The 27,047-nt window shown below is 38.4% G+C and overlaps 1 protein-coding gene across 3 annotated transcripts in view; it reads left to right on the forward strand.

Moving 5' to 3' along the window:
• The window catches only part of LOC126473547 (nuclear receptor coactivator 5), a 148,774-nt gene that overhangs the window by 115,047 nt on the left and 6,680 nt on the right, over positions 1 to 27,047 (forward strand). For all 3 annotated transcript variants that reach the window (XM_050100675.1, XM_050100676.1, XM_050100674.1), the window contains one exon: positions 25,564 to 25,926. In XM_050100675.1, coding sequence (XP_049956632.1) covers positions 25,564 to 25,926 — 363 coding nt within the window. The remainder of the gene's footprint in view (positions 1 to 25,563; positions 25,927 to 27,047) is intronic.

Here is a 27,047-nt window from a genome sequence, read left to right on the forward strand (position 1 = left end):
TGAGGTCGGGCATTCCCGTGCAAAAACAAAATTTCGGACTTCAGCTTTCCTCGGTGTTTGATTTGAACTGCTCTTCTAAGGCTGTGCAAAGTTTGACAGTACCGGGCAGAATTTATGGCTGCTCCATGTTCATGAAAATCAATAAGAAGCACACCTTGCCTATCCCAAAACACTGTCGCCAGCAGCTTCCTTGCTAACAAGGTTTGCAAACATTTTCTTGGTTTTTGGGGGGGACCTTGTCTGCCCCCACTCCATGGATTGTAATTTTGTCTCGCAATTGACGTGTTTCACCCGTCTCATCACCAGTTAAGATTCAATCCAGTAATGAATCACCCTGTTTGTGATAGGCCTCCAGAGATGTCAATGTTGTCCCCATTTGCTGTTCTTTGTGGTGCTCTGTAAGCATTTTGGGCACCCATCGTGCACAAAATTTGTGGTAGCCTAGCTTTTGAGTGACAGTTTCAAATAACAAAGTCCGTGAAACTTGTGTGTGTGTGTGTGTGTGTGGGGGGGGGGGGGGGGGGGGCCTCCGTTATTGTGAAGCGACAGTTTTCACGAATCGTTTCATCGACTTTAGTGACAAGATTGTGTCGCAATGCTCGAGCGTCCACTCTTCTCTTCATCATGAATGTTGGTTCGGCCATTTTTAACCGAATGCACCATTTCCAGACAGAACATGCACTCATTACATTGTTTCTGTACACTTCGCACAGTTCATGATAAATTTCTACAGATTTTAGGTTTTTTGCCAACAAAAACTGTATCACAGACCACACCTCACAAGTGGCGGGATTTTTTATTACAGCGCACATTTCAAATTCGAATATCGAAAAAACCAGATGTGCAGAGACGTTCCTGCTGTCATGGGTGGATGCCAACTGAACTGCCGAGCACGCACATACCAAAATATACACGATAAGTGTGCACCTAGCGGCATCAGATGGAAACTTTCCATACTTTCTGAATAGCCTTCGTAAAAGAAAGATTTAGGGGTGGAATTGAAACTCAAAGAGAAATTATATTAATGATAAGATTCGCTGATGACATTGCTATCCTCAGTAAAGTGAAAACAAATTGTAGGATGGAATGCACATTCAAATGAGCACAGAATACGGATTTAGTGTAAATTGAAGAAACACAAAAATGAGGAGTAGGAGAATTGGTGTAGTTTCCCCTTACTTTCAGCTGTTCGCAGTACCAGCATAGCATGGCCATATTGGTTAATGTTACAAGACCAGATCAGTCAGTTATCCAGACTGTTGCCCCTGCAACTACTGAAATGGCTGCTGCCTCTCTTCAGGAACCACACGTTTGTCTGGCCTCTCAACAGATAACCCTCCATTGTGGATGCACCTATGGTACAGCTATCTGTATCGCTGAGGTACGCAAGCCTCCCAACCAGCGGCAAGCAATAATACGGTCACCAGGGTGTATACGACCCAGGACAACCAGGAGATCCGGGAAAAACCCGGGAATATTTTCATCCGGGAAAAACCCAGGAATTTTTTAGAATTATGGGAATTTTTCATTGTTTTAGTTTTCAGTTAAATGTTTGTAATTTTGACTGGTAAGAACCGATACTCTACCAAATGACATTACTGTATCCCCGTACTGCAGAATAACACTTCAATAATAAAACATAAACGAGAAAAAAAAAACGAAAATAAATTACAAAGGAAATGTGCCATATACAACAACACCACACAGTGCTCTGCCAACATCAAAATGTGTCAAAGGCTTTGGGAAGACTATGCAGTGCTTCATAACAACAAATTGCCTCCGATGAGTATGAAGTCACAACTGTTTGCATTAGATTCGTTTTAGCAGTTACGAGTATGCTCATGAGCATGCACAGTTGAGTCGCATTTGAGTAGTAGATTCTCCCACTTCTGGCTACAGGAATGTGGCTGTTGGCTGTGCAAGCAGTCACAGCAAGCAGCCAGATGCTACCAGGAAAAGGGGGCGCCAAACTCATCTTCTCGAGGGGGGAAAAAAATTTGTTTCACAAAGCGCCTAGCATCCAGCGCACGTTGGTATATCGATTGTTCATTTGATTTTGAAACGCATCCCAGAATGTTTTTGAACACATTTTAAGTTGATTTCTGAATGAATCATAAGTTGATTTTTCAATGCGTGCATAGTGTATGTGATGTCTCTGTCAGGAGAATCCTCACCGCATCTAGACAAAAGGGGATGGGGCTATGCGAGCTGTTCGGAGTAAAGCCGAACGGATGAACGCCAATCGCTGTCCGATTATGTGGTTGATTGGGTTGGCGAATGATCAGCATTGTTATAATTACTAGCGAAATCCATAGATTCAGACTACCAGAGTGGAAACAAACGACTAACAGGAATAACAGGTGAGAAAGATTACGTATTATCTTTTTGGTGTATCCAAGAAAGTGAAATTCTGACAGAAAATTTTTGAACAGATCACTACACTAGTAAGGACCAGTTGTACAGTCCCTGGCTAGCAGCCACTTAAGTTCTATTCTGGAAGTAACGTGGAAAACGTGTTGTACGAATATGTAACAACGCCTAACCGGAGAATAATCGTGGGATAACTAAACCTGTGATTCTGGCAAGATTAGTGAAGTTAATTGGCGAACAAATTTTGACAATGGCAGGAATAGCTACAGAATTCTTGATGACAAGATTGTTTGTTAGAACAAGGAAGGATTATCGAAGAATAAGATGATTCCAAATTTATAAAAAATTGCGTAATACTCCTTTTCGATCTTGTGCTTGAGAAACTGGTACATATGAATGAAATCTGAAACTATTATCTAACATAAAGCTTTTTGCTTGTAGTAGGCCTTATACGCATTTGATATTGGTACTTCATGAATTATATTTTGTTGTGTTATAAAAATGACCATTTGTGCCAAAACAGTCTCGTTTATTTGGTGTATGTTACAAAATTGCTGCAATATTAGAAAGGCCTATTTTGTTTTATCTAGCAGACAGTGACAAAATAGACGTAATCAAATCGAGAAACCACACCAGTATTGAGTATTATTTGTATTAACAGCTTTATCAGTATTAGATAACGGCATTTCGATTTTTATTGTAGCAAAACGTTTGGCGAACTTTGATGAGGTAATAGATTCTTTCGCAGAAAGGAAAGCACGCCATGTAAAGCTGTAGCAAGATTAGAGAGAAAAAAATGCTAGGAGCTAAGGATTGAAGAAATGTGTACTTTCTTGCTTGTCTCTTGTCTTTATTGGTTTTATGTACCCTATATTTAATTTTATATCATACAAAACAGCAAGTTATTAGCTAATAGACAATAAAGAGTGCAAATTTTCTGAAGAGTTCTTGTTCTCCCGATTACAAATAATCCCATTCAGTATCAATTGCGAGGTTTTTTTTTATTAAAAAAGAAGAAGAAGAAGGAGAGACAGGGGCGGCTGACAAATGGGCCGACTGGGAGCAGGAGAGGCACCACATGACATTTCAATTTCCACTGTCCTGTGTAGGTTTACAAAATGTACGCGTTTCAATTCCACGGAGTGAAATACAGTTACGTGCTATAGAAGAATGCTGTACGAAGAGGCGTGGCACTGCACTTGGGTGTAGTTAAGACCAAACAATTTGTCTTACATATCCTCAAACACATATGTTTTATGTTTCAGACTTTTCAGAAAGATGTGCGCTACAAGATGAACATATTTTTGAAAATTCGTTTTTTTTTTTTTACCGGTTTGCAAGTATTTTAGATCCCGGGCTGATGCGCAGAGCGGTCTGAGCTATAGTGGGTAGTTTCCATGTGACCCGTGTGTACATTTAGTGATTTTGCTGTTTCCCCTTCATTTACTCTCACGTCAAATGAAAACAAAATGTATATCTGTGGCCGAGAACTATCAAGTGAATTAAAATACATTCACATAATTATGGAAGGCTAAAATGTGTTATTAGTATCAGATTTTATTTTATTTCCACATTTTTGAGTAAAGCATTAATCACCTCGCAGAACATTGAAGTTATTTTGTCTGTTTGCTAAAGAAATTTGACTTACATTAACCTTTTCCGCAGAGGCAGTCGATGTATTTCAAATGAAATGTTTAATTCCACAGTACTGGCTAGTTTCAACTGTTTGCTGCATTTCAAGTGCACGTTTTCATTTTCTAGCACCTATGGCATTATGCCTCAGTAAAGAACCAAACATGATATAATACAGTACTGGTGCTCCAAGAAAATTTACATCCCGAAAACCACACTGAAAAGCTTAATATCAGGTCGAGGTCTACTTCATTGGCTATCTGGACATAAGAATGTGCACTTTAAGTATACACTTTAAATGTGCACGTTTTAGTATGGTTCATGAAATTCTGATGCTCTTGCAGTATCCTCTGATGTCTTGTGTCTTTTGTGACATAATGTATGATCTTTTAATGTTTTATGTGTGCGTACATACGGGCTTCGTACGCCATGGTAGCTGCCCAAGCACGGTGTCGCCTGTTATCTGTGCTCTCTGGCAACTGCTGAAGCGAACCTATTTCTAATAGGTCGTGGGAAAATATTGCAAATGGTGGTTTGAAATATCCTTTTACATAAGTTGAATTATGTGCTAGAATGTACCATGAATTTCTTAAATGAAAGAGCGTTTGACTCTCATTTAAAAATCAGCTCTTTGATGATGAGCCATTTAGAAGAATTTCGAACCCTGAAGATCGGACATTTATGTCATTATTAAAAATTTTGCTGGCTCATTTGTGTGATATATCTTAAAGTGTAACATGCGCAAAAAAGATCAACATTATATGTGAAAGCTTAGCTTCTCTTGCAGCTTATTAACCTTAGAGACTAATTTTATATGTGAAAGCTTTGCTTTTCTTGTAACAACACTATGTATATTAATTTAAACTATTAACTTTCCCCATTTGTGTGTTCGTGCTACATGACAGTGATGTTGCTGTTAGCTGACTACATCACGTGTCCTATGCTCCGAATATCTGCTCTCATCGCCTGGCGAGATCATGTGACATGAGCTATGACTGGCTTACAAAAGCACATTGCAATCTCGATTTCAATGATTCGCAAAGTGTGGTGTTTGGTGGAATTCCATTGTATACTTTCATAATGCAAAAATACCCAGCGTACATGTTGCTGCACATCAAAGACATTTGCAAAATGTGTCTTTTTCCCCCCAAGTTTCATTTTCTAAAGTACCGGGAAATTCTATGCCCGTGTTAAAACCATAACCATTCAAAGGATTGATAAGTTTTGCAGCTCCGAGGGAAAATATACTGTCACTTAACACGGAAAAAGTGTGTTTTCACCCAGGAGAAAGTGTATTTTTAACCAGGAAATTTGGGGAATTTTTTTTTTTTTTACTTGTCCGTGTATACATCCTGGTCACGAAGTGTAAACAGTAGGCGCCTACCATATTATGTTAAAGTATCCAAGCAATGATATGGTAGGCGCCTACTGTTCATTCTTTGTGACCATTAAATAAATATTATTTTTTGCCTGTCCTTCAATTTGTGGGCACCATTGAGAGGTGGCTGTAGATACACACTTAAATAGATCAGTGTGACTGTCAACTCCTAAGTAGCCAGTATGAGCTAGTGCTGCTATTTTCAAGCCCTGAATTGTTTTTACCAAGTTCTTTTCACCTTTACCTTTTGCATCGAAACTGTGTAAAAGTAAACAGCATTTGATTATTTTTGTAGGACCAGTAACATATCGCTTACAGATTGTACTTTGCAATGTTACATGTTCGTATGCTTACATGTTCATATCAGTAAGCTGCAGCTTATACGAAGTAAACCAATCATTAACATGGAGCATGGTTTAGTACTTCACAAGACATTTAGCAATTGGAGGTACTATCCTCATGCTTTCCTCCTATATATAAACTACCTTATCCAGATAATCACACAAGTATTTACTTGTAACACAGGATCCAAATTGTGTTCCCACCACATTACCAGAAGGAAAAAATCAATTTATTTTGCTGCATGTAACTGTAGCTTTGTTCCAAGGAGTAAATGTGATTCCCCAAGCAGTTAGAAATGACTGACATGTTTCATATCACCGGAGTCTTTGCAGAATTGCTATTTGCACAAAGTCATTACATTACATATTCAGCTTTTCTGTAGAATGTTATGCACTTTTGTGTCGATTAAATTGTATCACATCTTCGTGAGAAAGCAACGATATTAAAAACAGTACTGTGATTTTTTGCCCTATTTCTCTCTGATCTCAGATGTATTTCATCCTTTATTTCTCTTTCATTTACTTGTTTTAGGTTTCTATTCGTATAGGCATCTGAATGTTGTACATGTGATTCTCATATTTTTTGTTCTATTTGATATTATTCTATGGTTAAGCAAATATATTATCAGCTAAAAATGCCACTGTCAGAGCACAAGAAAGGGGAATATGTTCCACCTTAAAAGACTGTCGTAAAATTGGGGAACCAGTTTCCTCAGTCTGGCTTTCTCAACGAAATGTTTGGTGTGCAAACATATTCACGTTCTTTTAAGAAAGAACAATCTAAATCCCTTTATGCAGACTCTCTCTGTAGTGGAGCCATTATACTTACCATCTTCCTCTCACTGCCACTATCTGTATATGTCTCTCTCCCACTATCTTCTTTATCTCGAATTGTCACTTTCTCCTGTCTGTCTCTCCCATTGTCACTGTCTTCACCTCTTTCTCTCGCTCTTCTTCACCACTGTCTCCTCCTTTGCCACATTCACTGTCTTTTTTCCTCACAGCCATTATCCCATTCCTTTCTCCTGCATTGCTGCTGTCTCTTACTTTCTCACTTACAATCTGCTGTCTCTATTCACCCACCATTGCTACAACTCCACACGTCCTTCGGGATTGTTTGCTTGTGCTTTGGACCCCTATGCTGGGAAACTTTTTAACACTTGGATGTAGGGAATGGGGGAAAGCGGGCAAATTTTTTCGTGTTGCAACATACATCCTTCTGAATCTGCTTACTGTATTCATCTCTTGGTCTCCCTCTATTATTTGTACCCTTCACACTTCCCTCCACTACTAAATTAGTGATCCCTTGATGCCTCAGAATATATCCTACCAACCGATCCCTTTTTCTAGTCAAGTTGTGCCACAAATTCCTCATCTCCCCAATTAATTATGTGATCTACTCATCTAATCTTCAGCATTCTTCTGTAGCACCACATTTAGAACGCTTCTATTCTCTTCGTGTCTAAACTATTTGTCATCCATGTTCCACTTCCATACGTGGCTACACTCCATACAAATACTTTCAGAAAAGACTTCTTGATGCTTAAATCTACACTCAATGTTAACAAATTTCTCTTCTTCAGAAATGCTTTCCTTGACATTGCCAGTCTACATTTTGCATTCTGTCTACTTCGACCATCATCAGTAATTTTGATCCCAAAATAGCAATACTCGTCTACTACTTCAAGTATCTCATTTCCTAATCTAATTCCCACAGCATCACCCGATTTAATTCGACTACATTCCATTATCCCCGTTTTGCTTTTGTTGGTGTTCATCTTATATCCTCCTTTCAAGACATTGTCCATTCCATTCAGCTGCTCTCGCAGGTCCTTTGCTGTGTCTGACAGAATTACAATATCATCAGCAAACCTCAAAGTTTTTATTTCTTCTCCGTGTATTTTAATTCCTCCTCCAAATTTAGTTTTCCTTTACTACTTGCTCAGTGTACAGATTGAATAACATCGGGGATAGGCTGTAACCATGTCCCACTCCCTTACCAACCTGCTTCCTTTTCTTGCTCCTTGACTTTTATAACTGCCATCTGGTTTCTGTACAAATTGTAAATAGTCTTTCACCCTGCATTTTACCCTTGCCACCTTTTTTAGAATTTGAAAGAGAGAATTCCAGTCAACATTGTCAAAAGCTTTCTCTAGGTCTGCAAATGCTAGAAACGTTGGTTTTCCTTTCCTTAACCTATCTTCTGTGAGAAGTTGTAGGGTTAGTATAGCATCGCGTGTTCCTAGATTTCTCCGGAATGCAAATTGATGTTCTCCGAGAGCAGCTTCTACCAGTTTTTCCATTCATGTGTAAAAAGGTTCGTTTTAGTATTTTCCAACCATGACTTATTAAACTGATAGTTCGGTAATTTTCATACCCCGTGGCGCCTGCTTTCTTTGGAATTGATATTATAATATTCTTCTTGAAGTATGAGAGTATTTTGCCTGTCTTGTACATCTTGCTTACCAGATGGAAGAGTTTTGTTGTGGCTGGCTCTCCCAAGGCTATCAGTAGTTGTGACAGAATGTTGTCTATTCCCGGAGCCTTATTTTGACTTAGGTCTTTCAGTACTCAGTGCTCTTTCAAATTCTTCTCATAGTATCATATCTCCTTTCTCATCTTTATCTACGTCCTCTTCCATTTCTATAATATTGCCCCGAAGTACATCTCCCTCATACAGACGCCTATGTAATCCTTCCACCTTTCTGGTTTCCCTTATTCGCTTAGGACTGGTTTTTGCATCTGAGCTCTTGATATTCATACAGGTGGTTCTCTCTTCTCCAAAGGTCTGTCTAATTTTCCTGTAGGCGGCTTCTGTCTTACCATTAGTGATACCTGCTTCTAGATCCTTACATTTGTCCTCTAGCCATTCATTCTTAGCCATTTTGAAGTTCCTATCAATCTCATTTTTGAGACGTTTGTATTTTCATTTGCCTGATTCATTTCTGCATTTTTATATTTCCTCCTTTCATCAATTAAATACAATATATCTTGTGTTACTCAAGGATTTCTACTAGCCCTCGTCTTTTTGCCTACTTGATCCTCTGCTGCCTTCGGTGCTTCATCCCTCAAAGCTACCCATTCTTCTTCTACTGTATTTCTGTCCCCCATTCTGTCAATTGTTCCCTTATGCTCGTCCTGGAACTCTCTACAGCCTCTGGTTCTTTCAGTTTATCCAGGTCCCATCTCCTTGAATTCCTACCTTTTTGCAGTTTCTTCAGTTTTAATTGGCAGTTCATAACCAATAAATTGTGGTCAGAGTCCACATGTGCTCCTGGAAATGTCTTACAATTTAAATTTAAAACCTGGTTTCTATATCTCTGTCTTACCATTATATTGTCACGTAGAAGAAGGTGTAATTAGATGAATGACGAACACTAACTTCACTTAACGAAGGTTTATTCAGCGCTTGCATAATACAAGAGCGCGGAGCGAACTGCCTCCGGCCAGAACACATACAGTATATATACAGCTACAGAACATTCCAGTACAGTGATGGTTGACGTTTGTGGGTGCTTCCAGAATGTACTCGAACCTAATATAGAAATTAAAATTGTACAGTCCAGGTGAGTTTTGAAGTCTCGACCCTCCATGCAACAGTTTAGTTTCATAACCACTTCAACACTGTACTACTGAGCTTCTTCTGCAACATTGCTCCCTCCTTAAGAGAACAGCATCTCGGTATTACGTCCTCCTAGTCCAGGAACGCGTCATCGGTCCTGCATACTCCGACTCCCGATGACTGATTCTTGCCCTGTTGGTGATTTCTTATAACTTCTTTTGCCGCTAAGCTCGTTGTTACCTTTCTGCTTGTTGCCTGTCGCTGCAGTTTCGAATTTACCCTGAGTTGCAGGATCCTTATAGGGCTTCATTCGAAGGACGTGGGCCGTATCTCTGATCTTTCGTCGTCTTGTGTCAGGGTCAAAATCTTTAACTTCATAAGTAACATCAGACAACCATCTTACAACCTTATAAGGTCCAAAGTAGCACCTGAGGAGCTTCTCAGAGAGACCAACCTTCCGAACAGGAGTGAATATCCAGACGAGGTCACCAGGCTGGTAGACAACAGGGTGGTGGCTCGTGTCATACCTTTGGTGATCATTTTCTTGAGCCTGCAGCGTGTGGAATCGAGCTAATTGCCTAGCTTCCTCAGATCTGGTTAACATGCGGCCGATGTAGTCGTTGTCCATGTCATCAGGATGTAACAGAAACAGTGTCCATCATCGCCATCGCCTCACACCCATACACCAGGAAAAATGGCGTAAATCCTGTGGTGTCTTATTTGGTGGTGTTGTAGGCAAACGTCACGAAAGGTAGCACCTCATCCCAGTTGATCTGCTCGACACTGACGAACATTGATAGCATGCCGGCCAAGGTCTAAGGCATTCAGGAAGCCTGTTAGTTTGCAGATGGTAGGCAGTCATCATGTGATGAGTAATGTTGCACCAACGGTTTATCTCTGTCACAAGATTAGATTGAAAAACTTTCCCTCGATCCGTAATTAACAACCTTGGGGCACCCTGTTTTAATGCAATGTCTTCCACGATGAATCTGGCTGCATTGGATGCTTCGGCTGTTTTCATGGCTTTTGTAATGGCATAGCATGTTAGATAATTAGTGCAAACAATAATCCATCTATTGCCACTAGCAGACTTTGGTAATCGTCCGAGGAGGTCAATCCCAACATGCTGGTAAGGCGTTTCAGCTGGTGGAATTGGTATGAGTCGGCCAGGTGGTTTCTGAGGAACTGCCTTTCTCCTCTGGCACTCTCAACAGTGCGACACATAGTGACAGGCACTCCTTAATAAACCTGGCCAGAAAAATCTCTTGCAGATTCTATCGTATGTCTTAATAAATCCTAAATGTCTGGCCTCAGGTGTGTCGTGGAATTTCTGTAGAACATCTAAGCGCTTGTGTTTAGGAATCACTGGTAGCCACCTCTTTCCAAACGGATCAAAGGTTTTCTTGCAAAGTAATCCATTAACTACCTTAAATTGTCCTTGCACATTCTCTGACCGATTTAAGGCAAGCATAATTTGAGATATCTTGGCATCGTCCTTCTGCTCAGCAGAAAGATCCTGGAGTGCAGTGAGACAGCCAATATCTTCATCAAAGTTTTGATGGTCTTGTACAGGGCTTCTTGAGAGACAGTCAGCATCTTGGTGTTTTCTTCCACTTTTGTACAATATGGTAATGTCATACTCTTGAAGACGTAGTGCCCACCTGGCGACTCGTCCTGTTGGATCCTTTCGACCTGTCAACCAACAAAGTGAGTGATAGTCTGTGACAACTGTGAATGGCCTTCCATAAAGATACTGTCGAAATTTGCACATGGCCCAGATCACAGCAAGACATTCTCTTTCTGTAGTTGAGTAGTTTCTCTCAGCTTTTGTAAGTGTCCCAGAAGCAGAGGCTGTAACTTTCTCTTTCCCATCCGAAATTTGCACCAGAATAGCGCCGATTCCATACCTGCTGGAATCTGTGTGAAGTTCTGTAAGTGCTCTCTCATCAACTACAGGGTCAGTCATCAGAGCTTCTCGCAGCACTTTGAAAGAATCTTGTTGAGCACCACCCAGATAAATTTAGAATCAGCTTCTCACAGCTCTTGGAGTGGCCTGGCTTTGATACAAAAATCTTTGATAAAGTGACAGTAATAAGAACATAATCCGAGGGAGCTTCTCATATATCTAATACTTTTAGGAATACGAAAATCCATTATAGATCTCACCTTTCCTGGGTCTGGCTGTACACCTTCGTTTGACACAAGGTGTCCAAGTATTTTTATTTCTTTTGCTCCAAAGAGGCACTTTGTTGGATTAAGTTTCAGTCCGTCTTGTCGGAGACACTTACGAATGGCCCTCAGTCTTTTTATATGTTCATCAAATGTCTCTGAGAACACTATAATGTCATCTAAATAACAAAGACACATCGTCCACTTCAGGTGCCTTAGAAGATTATCCATCATCCGTTCAAAAGTTGCTGGTGCATTACACAAACCAAACGGCATTACCTCAAATTCATACATGGCCTCAGGGGTGATGAATGCAGTTAGCCCCCTTCAGACAATCTAGTGTGTCATCAGTTCGTGGAAGAGGGTAAACATCCATTTTAGTAACCTTTTTAAGCTTCCTGTAATCAACACAAAAGCACCATCTGCCATCCTTCTTCCTGATGTGTACCACTGGTGATGACCATGGGCTCTGCAAAGGCTGAATGATGTCATTCTTCATCATTTTCTCTACCTCGTCGCGAATTATTCTGTTGCTGACAAACGGTATGCTCTCTGGCTTATTGGTTGATGTTCTCCATTGCTAATCCGGTGCTTTGTCATTGATTTGTCTAATTTGCTCTTCACCTGTGGATTGCAGCATTCAGAGAACTCAATAAGAATGGCAAGTAGCTTTGTCTGTTGTTCCTTAGTGAGATTTGGTGATAGTCGAGCTAAAAGATCTTGTCTCGTAGTGGTGGTGCTAATTTCACCCACAGACTCAGCATCAGAGGTTTCTGTGACGCTCAGCTGTTCTTCAATTAACGGCTCAGCATTTGCTACGTCCACGCATCTTGGAAGGATCTGCGGTTCTCGCCGGCAGTTAACTATCCACAATTCACGGAATCTGTTCTTAAACGAGATGACAGAGGCTGGGATGACCAAGTTATTCTTCAGTAGTATGCTTATCATCCAGCACACATAGTCTCCACACACTCGGATGCGCATCTTCCTGTCTACAGTATCTTATCTCGTCTAGCATAATCTTCGAACGACCACAATCTATAATTGCCTGAGAAGCTTTCAAAAAGTCCCATCTGAGAATGACGTCATGACTACACTCCTGTAAGACAATGAATTTTATGGGCTGTGTATGGCCATCTTCCTATAGGTTTTACATATTTCCCATTAGCCACCTTCAGCAGAGATGTTTTGTTGTCGACGAATACGGTTTTCTGCAACTGGGCACGGTACTTCTCTGAAATCACTGAATATGATGCTCCAGAGTCCACAGGAGCTTGGCTGGTTGGCCATCCATGAGGATATCAATGTAGTTTCCTATCATTTTAGTAGTGAACAACAGCGGAGGAATTTTTGCTTTGGTGGCATCACCTCCAAGGAAGGTCGCACCCTTTAGTTTTCCAGGTGGCTAGGTGATCGGCTGGAGCTTCTAGACGACGATGGAGACCTTGATCGGCGTGTTGGAGAGAGTCCTCTCCAGCGGCTAGCTTGCGGCGTACATCGTCCTGCACCCACATCTTCTTGTTCATCTTCGTCGTCCCGGAGTTGGCATCGGCTAAGATCTAACTGCTGTCTTCTGGCGCGGGCCTCATCAAATATCCGCCATCTTTCTCGACAATGGCGCACCACTTGTCCTGGTCATCCACAGTGGAAACATACTGGTTGGTTATCCTGGGTCCTCCAGACGTCAGTATTCCTTGGTGCCCAAACAGGTTCCTCATGCGGCATTGTAGGAACGTAACTCCAACTTTTTCACCGTTTTAAAGGGAAATGAAGGACGAGAGATTGGGTTCAATGTCTGTTCCACTTCTTCCCTTATGACCTCTTGAAGCATCTCGGTTTTTTGCTCGCTGTGCAATCCAAGTACCTTCTGAACTTCCTCTCTCACTATCTGACGAAGAACACTTGTGAAATCAGTTGCTGCTTCTATCACAGACATTGATACAACATTTGGAAGCTGCTCAAACTTCTTGCGTGTATAATTTATTTTTTTCATTTTTTTAATTTTTTATTTTATTCTTTTTTTTAATGCATTGTCTCGATATACTGGCACCATTTTATGAGGTTGTCTGTTGTCGAAACCTCCTTCAGGAATAGGGCTTCATACATGTCCTCAGCAACACCCTTCATGAGATGTGCAACCGTATCTTCCTACTTCATTCTCGGATCCACAGTTTTACACAGCTCCAAGACATCTTGAATGTAGGATGCTGTAGTTTCTCCTGGACGATGTGCCCTGCACTTTAATTTATCTTCAGCCTTGTACTTCTGTCATTGTGTGTTGCCTAAATACTTGCGCGGTTCCACCTGGAATACTTCCCAGCTTGTGAACTTCTCCTTGTTGTTCTCATATCATTGCTTGACACTGCCCTCCAAGTAGAAAAATATGTTAGCCAAACACACGGTGTCATCCCATTTGTTAAATTTGGCTATACACTCATGTACCTTCAGCCACCTGTTTAGATCTTGGCCGTCATCACCAGAGAACCTGGAAGGATGTCTCATGTGGTGACACACAGTTGCTGTCATCGTAATGTCCTCTTCTTCTTCTTCTTCTGTCTCTGATAGATTGTGATCTGTTGAATATGGCTCGAACTCAGGTTTCTCGCCACGTAAACAGCGACTCTGCCATGGCCTGATGGGAGCCACAGTGTCACTGATAATGCGCACTGTCACTGATAATGCGCGCTATCGCAAGTTCCAATACCCAGTGTCTCCACCAGAATAATGTCACGTAGAAGAAGGTGTAATTAGATGAGTGACGAACACTAACTTCACTTAATGAAGGTTTATTCAGCACTTGCACATACAAGAGCACGGAGCGAACTGCCTCCGGCCAGAACACATACAGTACACATGCAGCTACAGAACATTCCAGTTCAATGATTCTTGACATTTGTGGAGACTTCTAGAATGTACTCGAACCTAATATAGAAATTAAAATTGTACTGTCCAGGTGAGTTTTGAACTCGCTCACCCTCCATGCGATAGTTCAGCATCATAACCACTGCACCACGGTGCTACTCAGCTTCTTCTGCGACAATATAATCAGTCTGAAATCTTCCGGTGTCTCCAGCTCTCTTCCATGTATACAGCCTTTGTTTATGATTCGTAAACCATGCTCTGTGCAACATTCTACCAGTCGGCTTGCTCTTTCATTCCTTTCCCCCCGCTCATATTCACCTAAGACTTTTCCTTCTTTTCCTTTCCTACTATCAAATTCCAGCCCCCATGACTGTTAAATTTTCAGCTGTCTTAACTATCTGAATAATTTCTGTTATCATCCTGCATTACCCCTATTTGATTTTGTATTTATAGCTCTGTATTCACCTGACCAGAAATCCTGTTTCTCCTGTCACCGAACTTCACTAATTCCTACTATATCTAACTTATAGCTATCCATTTCCATTTTTAATTTTCTAGCCTACCTGCCGGATTAAGGAATCTGACATCACGATCCAGTCTGTAGAATGCCAGTTTTGTTTCTCTGATAACAGCCAGTTCTGATAACGAAGTCCTCCTGAGTAGTCCCTGCCTGGAGATCCGCATGGGGGACTATTTTACCTCCAGAATGTTTTACTTAAGAGGATACCATCATCATTTAACAATACAGTAGAGCTGCATGCCCTCGGGAAAATACAGCTGTAGTTTCCCCTTAACGTCAGCTGTTTGCAGCACCAGTACAGCAAATCCATTTTGGTTGGTGTTACAAGGCCAGTTTAGCCAGTCATTCAGACTGTTGCTCCTGCAACTACAGAAAAAACTGCTGCCCTCTTCAAAAATCATACGTATGTCTGGTCTCTCAACAGGTACCCGTCTGTAGTGATTGCAACTATCATGCGCGCGCGCGTGTGTGTGTGTGTGTGTGTGTGTGTGTGTGTGTTTTTTTTTTTTTTTTTTTTTTTTTTTTTTTTTTTTTTTTTTTTTTCTCTCATTGACCATCAATATCTCTTTTATCTCCCACTGTTATTGTCTTCATCCACCTCTGTTTTTCTTTCACTGCCACTTTCTCCATCCTATTGTCAGTTTCCTCTGCCTTTCCCTCCCACTGGCACTGTCTCCTCTCTCTTGCGCTGACCCTGTTTCTGTGCTACTCTTTTTCAGCACAAAAAAGGTGCATATGTGATTGAATCCCCAAATTTTTGGTGAGGAAGGTGGAATGAGGATTGAGGAAGCTAGTCCCCAATTTTTCTGTCAGTCTTTTAAAGAAGGCCACATTCACTTTTTTTGTGCTCTGACAGGATCATTTTTCAGCTGGATCCCTTCCTTTCCCATGTTATGGCAGCGTGTGCTCCTTACATAAAACAAATTCTGTAGATCAGTAGAGTTTTGACAGTTTTCTTAGGTACTTCAATATTTCTGCACACTTTCAAACAGTGGAAACTCCAGGTTGGAATATCTACAGACTTTGACACATATAAAGATCAAATAAGAAAACATGATATAAGGTTAACACAAAATCGTCTCCCATCAAATGCACATTCACTTTACACTACTTTACATAAAAATACACAACATTTTAGGCTACACCTACAGTACCAAAAAACGCATTGTTTGGTTTTCATGTTCAAGGAATTTTGTATGGAAAGATAGTTTTTTGTAAGCTGCTTACGCCACCAGATGTCAGTGTTGAACAATTTCCTGGTCATGACAGGATGTATAGCCGTGAAGTGCCCATTATAGAGACAGTGCATTGTAATATTTTATTGGTGGAAAAAATTGCTACTTAAAACATAGTTTGGTGACCTCAGAACCCTTTGCCATGTGTTAACTATATCAGTTAAAACTAAATTTACACCTCATTTCGGATATTATGTGCACATTGTATGTGCATAAATAGAGTAACTTCGAACCTCTGGATCTCTGTCACATAGAATGATGATAAAAAAAAGTTATTCTCCAAGAACATAATTTTACGAGCATATGATAAAAATTTTGACGATTTGCTGTGAGTAGAAATTATAGAAATGGCCATCACCAGAGTTGGTACCTTTTGTATACAAAAAGTATGTTTTTTTTTTTGTTTTTTTTTTTTAAACCGTCCATGAACGAATGGTGCTTTTATAAGCTACCTAAGGCCTGCTGTAGAACACAACTACTGTAAAAGAATCAATCAATTTGCTCAATTTGTCTAGGCTGGAGGAATTGGGCAATGTTTAAATTTTCACCGGGGTCATTCCATATCAAATCACCCAATAAAAAATAAATTTTACACCCACCTCCTTAGATTTTCGTGAAATTTGGCTCAAATGGTTCTAATACCATCCTGACAACACCTGCAATTTTTTTTACTGTATCTCTTACAGTTTTTTTTATAAATTTTTAAAGTTTTTATGTTTTGCATTTTCTGAACCTTCGGAAATGGTCAGTTTAATTTGTATTCAAAACTTTAAATTTGCTTATCTTAAAAACTCTTTTAGATAACATCATGAATTTTTGCAGCAAGTTTATTTATTATACACATTTGAAGATAAAAATGATGCTATTAAAATATATTAATATTTTCTATGAAAAAAATATATATATGTATTTTTTTCTTTCTTTCTTTCTTTTTTTTTTTTTAACGGATGTTTTGTTGTATAAGAATTGCAATATCTCGAGTCTCAGACCTGATAGAATGCTCAAATTTGTTTTAATTTACTCTTAAACATATAGGCTACTTGATAAAACAAAAATAATGATGGCTTTTTAACATGTTTATTAATTATAGTAGATTACATTAGAATTATGTACAAAGATAGTTTGCTTATGGCACTTATGTATAACCCAACTGATTGCTTGAAACATTGAATTTTTTGAGTAATTTTGTCTTTTTAATAAACATTAATGCTGATTCAAACTGTTTTTCCACTTCATCCAAGAGCTTTCAGTTCTTTTGATACAGTCTTTTTTGAAGTAATACATTCTCCCAGTGCCGCTTGATTGAGGTGCGTCTACTACACAGACTGTGTGCTCCAAAGGCACTATGCAGGAATCTTCTCTTTCAGGCCAATAAAATGATGCAGCGGGTCCTGAAGGATGTAGAAATAGAATTTCTGCATCTTCTTCATCATTGAATATTGTTTTTACCAGTCCTAAGTACCAGTTACCATCATAATTTGCAGCCACATAGCAATTTATGGATGGTTCAACACGAACCCAATCAGAAGAAGAATGGGAAGAAAAGACTAAAGAGGGTTTTACACTATCTGTAGTCCTTCTAATTTCAAGGTTGTTTGTTGGAAGTGGTTTGAAGTTATGAAAACTTCTAGTTCCAGGAATGGTTTGGGTTGCTGAAAAACGTTTTTCTAGTTTTAACCGTAGCAAATCAGCTTCTTTTTTGTCAATAAAGTGAAAATGAATGTTTTCAATATTTTTTTCACAAAACTTATACACATCGATTGCTGTCATTATTTGTTCTTTGTCTGAATGCTGTAGACTGGGGTTCCTTAAAATTCTTTTAATAGTTCCTACTAGGCCATCACAAATTGACTTCCCATGACTTGTTGCAAAAAAAGAGTGTTGGGCCTTCAAATTAAAGTCTCTCAAGTGTTCAGTCAAATTTTTAAAACTGTTTCTATTTTTGTACTGCCCAGCACAACCATCTGTAAAGTAGTGAACTGAGTCAATGTCAGTATGATGTAATGACAGCCACTTTGTAATTTCTTTTTGTACAAAGTTAACAAAACCAGTGTCATGTTCTTGGTCATCACTAATAAAACAGTGGTTGGAAACAAAAACATTGTTTTCCTCATTTCTTAGAAAAACTCCAACTGGGTGTAGAGTACAACCACCTCTATTCCAGTGGTAACTTTGGATCTCATTTTGTATAACAAAGGAATAATTTTCACTGAAATCCATCACAATAATTGCTGTTTTGGGTGGTGGGTCTTCTTTCAATCTTTTAAAGGCTGCTGATTGGGATTTTGCTATAAACGAGTGTGGGGTGAGCTTTTCCAATGACCTAACCAATAAAAAAATGTAGTCTTCAACACTGATAGACTGGTCATTTCTGCCCTGTCTGTGTTAACCCACTGACTGATTACAATTTCTTCTTCTAAATCATAATCTTCACTTAGTTTTTCAGTTAAGCACTCTGTTAGTGCAGTATTTGCAGGACAGCTGTTGCAATGATGTAGCATGCAATTTTGGTTTTGTGTGTTGCACACAAGCATCTTAATTAGGTCTTTATAAGATTCTTCAATTTTCACAGCATCCAGTAATAGTTTAACATTCTGGTGGATACTGCATACACATACAGTGTGTGCCTGCAGCACCAGCAAGGATACACCATTTAGGTCTCAAGAAACAAAATTTTGAAAATCCTACTTCTACCTCAGGATTCTCCCATTTGAAAGATTAATAGAGTTCTCTCAAGTTACACAAAATGAGTCTTTTTTGCATGTACACATTTTTTTGAACACTTACTTTGTCTTTTGTTCCAGGTAGCACTCTGGAACTTTCATCCTTTTCATAAAAATCTGTTACCAGTCTTACTGTATTTTCAGAGAGTTTTACCTTTTTTTGGACCAGGAGTTTCCAAAATACCCTTTTCAGATTTTAGCTTTCTAGCTTGTCGCACCATGTACTCACTTACATTAAATTCTTTCATCACTTTATTTCGAGTCCAAGAATCTGGAGCCAAGGTCAGAATCTGGATTTTTCTAGACCTCCCAACAGATGAAATCTTCTCTTTCATAAGAGAAATCATTACATCAAAATCCTTTGCTTTCTCAACCACACTTTTATCTTCTTCGTCATCATCAGAACTTGGTGCATCATATTTTAATGCTTTTGAAACCGCCTTTTTTGCAGTCTTTTCAATACTGCTAACCTTCCTTTTAAAATAAGACCCTTTACTTTGTTCTGACAAGCCATGAAGCTTTATCGGTGTTAAACCTAAATAATCAAGAGCAATGTTTGTTTGTACGCGGGATTCATTTCTGGATTCCAATGATTCTAATTCAACCATGACTTCTTCATCTGTTTCACTTTCATTGACTTCAACTCTTAATTTTTCCTCACAAAAGTTACGGCATGTTGAGCAAAGCTTTTGTTCAGGTTTTATGCTAATATTTTTTGTCAGTAATTGTTTAGAAAGATCCAAGCCTACACTTCTCAACGATTTTTTGATGGGCTTTTTGTGTTTTTTTAGTGGGTCTACACATGTTGTTTGATACTTTTCAAAAACATTTAAAAAGTAGTAGCTGTGGTGTGAATATATATTCTTAAATTCACACAGATTAATTCCAGATCGTAAGTGGATCAAATCTTTTTCTTCCTCACTCAATTCTGATACCGGTTGTAACTGTTTTGAAGGTGTGTAGGTTGTTTGGAAACAGTCAGATTTTTTTAAATAACCCTACACTACAGGTTTGAATATCTGACATACTGATTTCACTTTTGGTCTGATTACTGTTCTGGTTACTGTTGTAGGATATTGGAAAAGAATCTCTGTAAACTAAGCAACAGTACTTACTGAGAGTTCGAATAAACTTAATAAAATACTATCCAAGCACTATTTAACACTGTAATAATTTTTTACTTCAAAACACAGGAGTAACAATACAAAATCCAAGTGTACATTGTTACTCCAAGAAGACAAAAACTTATTTTCGGTGTCTAAGTCACTTGGCATTTTTTTATTTTTAAAATATAATTAATATTATTTTAAAAATTAGATAACTACTAAACAGGTTAAAAAGCCAACATAATTTTTCTTTTATCTAATAGCCTATACAATTAAGAGTATTTTAAAACAAATTTGAGCTTTCTATCAGGTCTGAGACTCTAGATATTGCAGTTTTTGTAAAACTAAACATCCGTTAGCTTAAAAAACAACAACAACTTATAAATTTTTTTTCATTTGGAAGAATTTAATATATCTTTATGGTAATTTTTTCTAACATTTAGATATAATACACAAACTTATTCCAAAATTTCAAACTGATATCTTGAGTATTCTTTAATATACAAATTTTTTTAGTTGTGAGGACACGTTTAAGTTACAATTTCCTACTGCTGAAACAAAGCCAAATCTAAAAACTTTAAAAATTTATAAAAAAAACTATAAGAGATAGAGCAAAAAAAAATTTACAAGTGCTTTCAGGATGATAAAAGAAGTAATTGTACCAAGTTTCATCAAAATCTGACATGGTTGGTGTCAAGGCCTGGGTGACTTGACATGGAATGACCCACCGTGTACTATATGAAAACTATGCGGAAAGAAGGGGTTAAGTCCAAATTTCACGAAAATGAGTTAAGTGGTATCATTATGAAGTTCATCAGATGTACTTTCAGTTGGGTGAACTTAAATGAATGTGATGGGTATAGTCATGGAGTTGCAGCCAGATTGAAATGTGATACAAATGGAGAAAATAGGTCGAGACCATCCAATACATGGACAGAAAGGGTGAAGACCAGCAGGTGTGGGTTTCTGAGCTGTATTGATTTTTTTTTTTTTTTTTTTTTGATGTTTCATTGTTGACATTTTTAAATGCAATGTCGTTGTTGAGCTTTCTTATGTTCCCTCTGCCACACACTGTCAGGTGGCTTGCAGAGTATGGATATAGATGTAGATCTATTATTGAAGCTAACAAGCAGCAGATTTGACATAAGTTTCTTTGCTTTGTGCTGTTGTGGAGCTGAATTTCATGCCGTGATTTGTGCTAAGGCAGAGCAGCTTTGACAATCGCGCCAGCACTTTGTGCTGTGGCAGATAGAATTGAGTTTTGTGTAAAATCCAATTGAGGTTGGTGTTCCAACTGGTGATGGAATATCCAGAGTCAAGCTGCAGTGGTAAGTCTAGAAAAAGACAGAGCTATGGTAGTCAATCTGAAGTATCTAAAAAGCTAAGAACAATGTCATGTGAAATAGGTGAGCATTATAACTGCAAGAAGAATTATACTGATTTGCTAACTGATGCAGAAAAGTCTACATTAATATCTAATTTCAATTTGCTGAAGGACTGGAATGAGCAAAGTTGTCACCTGACAGGACTGATTTCTGTTGACAATGTACCGTGCCGAATGACCTGCAGAGATGAGACAGTAGCTGCTTTACGTGATTATACATTTCATTATAAGGTCAGAATAATGAGAGAGAGTACTGTGACAGATTTGTCTGTTTGTCAAAAGGCCTTTATATCATTGCATGGCATTTAAAAAACTGTCAGGAATTCCTTAAAAAATGAAGGCATGATGCGGCAGTTGATAAATGAGGGAAACACGGAAACCAGATTCATAAACTTTCAATACAAACAGAGCAGAACATCTGCGCTCGCATCAAGTCATTTAAAGGATGGTCGTGTCATTACAGCACAAATAAAACACAGAAACTGTATTTGCCTGAAGAACTCAAAATCAAGATGATGTTAAAGATGTTTCAAGAGACACATTCTACTTGTTCCGTGTCATATGAAACTTATCGCAAAATATTTAATACAAAATTTAATATCTCATTCGGTTTCCCTCGAAGTGATACATCCCATTTTCTCTAACTTTCAAAGGAGGCACAACTTGCACATGCAACAGATGGAAAAGAAAGAGCACACGTTCAAAGTAATATTAAGAGAGAGAAGATCGAATATGAACTGCACCGCCGTATTGTTGATGCATTCTATCAGCATAATAGACAGTCTCAACAGAGAAGCAGAAAGTTTACGAACACAGAATCGGTTTTTATGGATTTACAATGAAATCTTCTATTTCCAAACATCAGCACCAACATTGTCTATTATAAGTGACAGCTTTCTCTTTATCTATTTAATAAACATTGACTCTCAGACAGTAATGCAGTGTTTTACATTTATACTGAAACTATAGGGGAAGAAAGGTTTAAATGAAGTAGTTTCTTTCCTGCATCATTGTTGCTTCATGTCTGGATCGTGAGGTTAAAAATTTGGAAATCTTCTGTGACTTGTTTGGTTTTCAAAACAACTACTACAACCTTTTCAAGTTCATCCATTATCTTGTCCATCATGCAAAGCGATCTGAATCAATTCATGTGACATTCCCAGTAAGAGGACATTCATACCTGGAAAGTGACAAAGACATGGGCCTCATCAGATGTAAAACAAAAGCTGAACTCCCAAAGGACTGGACAGACATAATTAAAGATGCACATGCAAAACTCATTCCTTCTCAGGTTATTGAAGTTGATGGCTCAATGCTGCATGACTGGACTGATTTCTTGCAACCAAGATACTGACCAAAATGTTCATTCCCACCACGATTTATTAAGGAGATGAAGATAGATCGTCACTATCCAAGGCTTATCATACATCATGACGCTTACAATGAGTCTTGGATCACATCAGTTGTTATAGCTCTTGCTGGACGAATTGAAGAGGAACCAGAACTTGAAGGAGGAGAGATTTTGTTCCCTTCACCCTGTTACAAAGGTAGGCTGGTAAAGACTTAAGTCACAGTAATTAAATGAAACTAGATCATATCAGTGTGTGAAATAGCAAGTCCTGCTTTATTACAATTAACCTATTGAGATACTACGCTAATAAGAGGTCACATGTCCAATGTTATAGGACTACTAACTATCGCCAAGGAAAAGTATTGTGATCTGCAAGAACTGAAGAAGGTGTTCTGTGACACAGGGGCCAAAGAGTACTGTACAAATATTCCTTTCCAGCAGTCAATTTACAAACACGTTTTGTGTTTTTTGTTTGTAATACATAAAAAGTGAGAGAAATGAAGACTCTGGGTTATAAAAGCTGTGGTTTATGCTGATAACTGAAATTACCTCCTATTAACTATATTTTAATGTATATGTTGTAACCATTTATTGAATAATTGTTGGTAGTTTTATACCAGGTGATTTAAAGATACTAAAGTTGAGAAATGGGTTTATTAATCATTATAATTTACATGAGTTCAATTAAAATAAAAACAGAATATCGATAAACAGTATTGTTCCTAAAACCTGATCAGTTGTGAACGTCCTGTACAATAATTACTAGATTCAGATACTAATAGAACTTTCAAGAGAGTTGCAGGGAAGTTTTATAGTGAAGTGTCATCCCAATATCACATTACATTCTGACTTTCACAATCAGATTAGTGCATTACACAAAGAAATTAAAAAACAGACTTTCGAATAAAAAGACATACAGGGTCCAATTTTTAATAATATTTTTTTCCATTTTTAAGGAATCCTAACGAATGTACTGTATAAATTACAAAAGCATATTTCAATAACCAATGAAACTGTAAAGTTTTAAACTTCAAAATTGCTCTCCTGCAAAATCTATAAAGTGGACTTAACCCCTTCTTTCTGTGTGGTGTTCATATGATAATACAGCACGCCTCTTGCTTCGGTTGGTATACAAATGATTTCTAGGCCAAGGGCTATCCAAAACACTTGACACCATATCTTTGTGATCATTAGAACTCAAGATATGAATTCTTGAAAAATTCTGTTTTTGCATGCATTGTTTTGGAACACATTGGTACTGTGCACTGTCTATGCAAAGGATTACCGTAATTTACGAACTATAAGGTGCACTTTTTCCTTCGAAAAATTGCCTTCAAAATTTAGGTGCGTCTTATACTCGATATTAATATAAAAATGTACAATGTTTGGTTTAAAATTCCCATCAGACTTAAAGATAGCCGTATATTCAGTGCCACGGGAAACCTATCTCTATGTGGAAACAATGGATTCAACTGGCTGATGAACACGAATTGTAGGAATTCACAAGCTTGCTAACACTGTCTCATCCTGCCCCACCATCACAAACCCAGAACACTGTCTAGCCTATGATGCATCATTGCAGTTTACAGTGCCAGTGAATTTCAATTGAAAGTGATTTGTGTTATCAGTAACGCCAACATTTTTGTTAGTAACTAGTTTTGTAATGGAAAAAAATAAAAAGTATTTGTATGGTGCGGGCCATAAATTGAAAGTAAAAGCCTATGCAGAAGAACATGGAAACAGAGCAGCTGAGCAGCATTTCTGACCTCCACCAACAGAAAAAACTATTCGCAATTGGCGGGCTAGTAAAGAAGAACTGAGGGGGGGGGAAAAAAAAAATGTTGTTGTTGTGGTCTTCAGTCCTGAGACTGGTTTGATGCAGCTCTCCATGCTACTCTATCCTGTGCAAGCTTCTTCATCTCCCTGTACCTACTGCAACCTACATCCTTCTGAATCCTTATCATTCGATTTCACAAAAACTATTTGTCCCAAAAATTTGATTTATACACATCTTCTTGACTGATACCTTCCCCCATAAATGACTTAATTTTGTGTCAATGTTCAACACAGTTATTGTGCAGCATTAGATGTAGTATACCATTGCACGAAATTTTGAAGAGTTTGCAGAGGTAAAAGTCCATAGCGTATACTTTCCATATTACATTCAAATGAATAAAATTTGATATTGCTTTTAAATGAAGAAAATATTAAGCACCAAACAAGGTTTGAACTCGGGACCTTTTCCTTTGCAGCCAAACACCTTAACCATTACGCTAACGCAGCTCGTCGTTCATTAGCTCTCACGGAGCACTTTAAAATGTCACGCAAAATACCGACAAACACTGTTGGTACGACTATGAATTACTCACGTTTCGCCGAAGTACAATAGGAAATAAACAATTACCGCTGTTCTTTATTGCGAAAAAGCGGTTAGTGAGAATGATACAAACCCCTATCCTTGCTAGTGCCGGAATTAGGAGGCTTATTGCTTGTTTGGTTTAATTAATTAATAGAATATAAAACAATTGGTATAAAGAATGCTTTTTCCAAACTTTCTATAAAAGAAAGTCTGCTATCAAGACATTGCTTTTGTTCAATTACTTTATTTATCACTGAACGTTTCTAAAACTGGAGACACTCGTCCGTGCTCTGCACTGCAGTCGAGCTCTGGCAACGTCGTTCTCTGTTGATTGGCTTACTGTGTTTTGTGACGTCAGATGCGCAGAACGAACCTAAACTCGGCCGCCGTCGTAAATGACGTGCACTTAGTCACCTTTTTTTGCCATTTGTTGTACTGTACTGAAACAAATCTTCAGTGTTTCAATTTAAAATGATTTGGTGTGTTAAAAATATAGATAATTGTTGTGTTGTGTGTGTCAGCTGTTTTACCTTTTTCGTACTGTGTGTCATGGTATCATGTTTATTTCTAGAACATCGAAATATGCCATTGGAGGATGCTATCCCAATGATAGAACATGACTTCAAGGCACACATGCGTGGTGAGAAACCAGCTGGTCCACCAGTTCCGGGACCAACTCAAGGACCAACAGCTCCTGTGAGTGCAGGGCCGAGTGTGCCAGCTCCTATATCAGTGGTACCTGCAGCTCCATCTGTTGGCCCTTCGCTGTCTGACAGGCATCCAGAAGCTATCCAGGTGTTGTTAAACCTGTTAGCAGACAACAGACAGCTGACTGTGCTTCAGTATGATCGCATCATTCGTTATCTTCAGGACAAAAGAGAACTCCAGCTGAAGCTTGAACTTGGTGACGCTAAGGACATGCCACCAGCTAAAGGTAATTCTGTCAGACTCTCTCATGTTTGCTTGGATCAACCTGAACTGATGACTATATCCCTAAGTGCTGGTTGGAATGAAATGGTTTTCACTTCTCAGACTACCTTTTTCATAATTGCTCAAGCTCAGTAAGGAAGGTGAACAGTGACACCAGCTTGGCTGAGGGTTAGGATAATTGCCGGGAGGGGAGCAGTGAGTGAGCAGCAAATTCTGTTGTATTGCTAACCATGGGAATCTATATCATGTACTTTAGCTTTTTATGAACATCTACCACCTTCAAACAGCAGTTTGCCTGAATTTATTTGTAGTCAGAATCTAACTGACTTCAAAATTGGACAGATACTTAACAGTAGTATTGTTTCCTGCAGGAAGTGGGAAATTTCTAGATAGGGGCTAGTGGTGTACTTACGTTTCTTGTTGCAATATTGTCTACACTCACCATGACGTATAACGGGAATGAAAGATGGTGTGTCAGCTGGCTCTACACGGCCAATGAGAGTCCAGCAGGTAGGCTATGTTTTAAATTTTTGTTTGACAATTACCATTAAAAAAGATTCACATCTTGTAATAAAAAATACATTTTTACAAATACTGTTGTTTAGTCAATATTAATAAATTAGGTTGCACAACTATTTTCAGTTAAAAATTAATAAACGAACTTTTTTTTCGATAGTTCTGCAGCTTCTTAAAAACATGTTAGCACCAATGAAGAGTAAAAGATGTAAATAAAACACTAAGGTAAGGTTCCCTACCTTTTTCCCTGCAATAGTGAAATATTGCAAACACGGTGGTATACAGTTGACTTAAGAAAAGTAGGTGAATCTTAGGGTTGTTGTAACTTTAAGTTTCTGTAATACGAGAATGTGGTGCAACAGAGAAACACTAAACATAGGAACCTCTATAATAGAGAAAGATGCAGAATAACAGCTGTGTGAAACAGTTAGTGAGTTAAAGAAAGTTTGAATACTTATTTCTCAGTGTAATAGAGAGACAGTTTTCTATACCACCAAGAAGCCATTTTCGAGTAAATAATATTTTTATTGATAATAGTAACAACTATGATTTAAATAATACTGTTACTAAAAATAATAATTGTTTGAACATTAACAGCATTTAAAAAGT

The sequence above is a fragment of the Schistocerca serialis genome, chromosome 4 (assembly GCF_023864345.2).
Source record: "Schistocerca serialis cubense isolate TAMUIC-IGC-003099 chromosome 4, iqSchSeri2.2, whole genome shotgun sequence".
NCBI classification, from domain to species: domain Eukaryota; kingdom Metazoa; phylum Arthropoda; class Insecta; order Orthoptera; family Acrididae; genus Schistocerca; species Schistocerca serialis.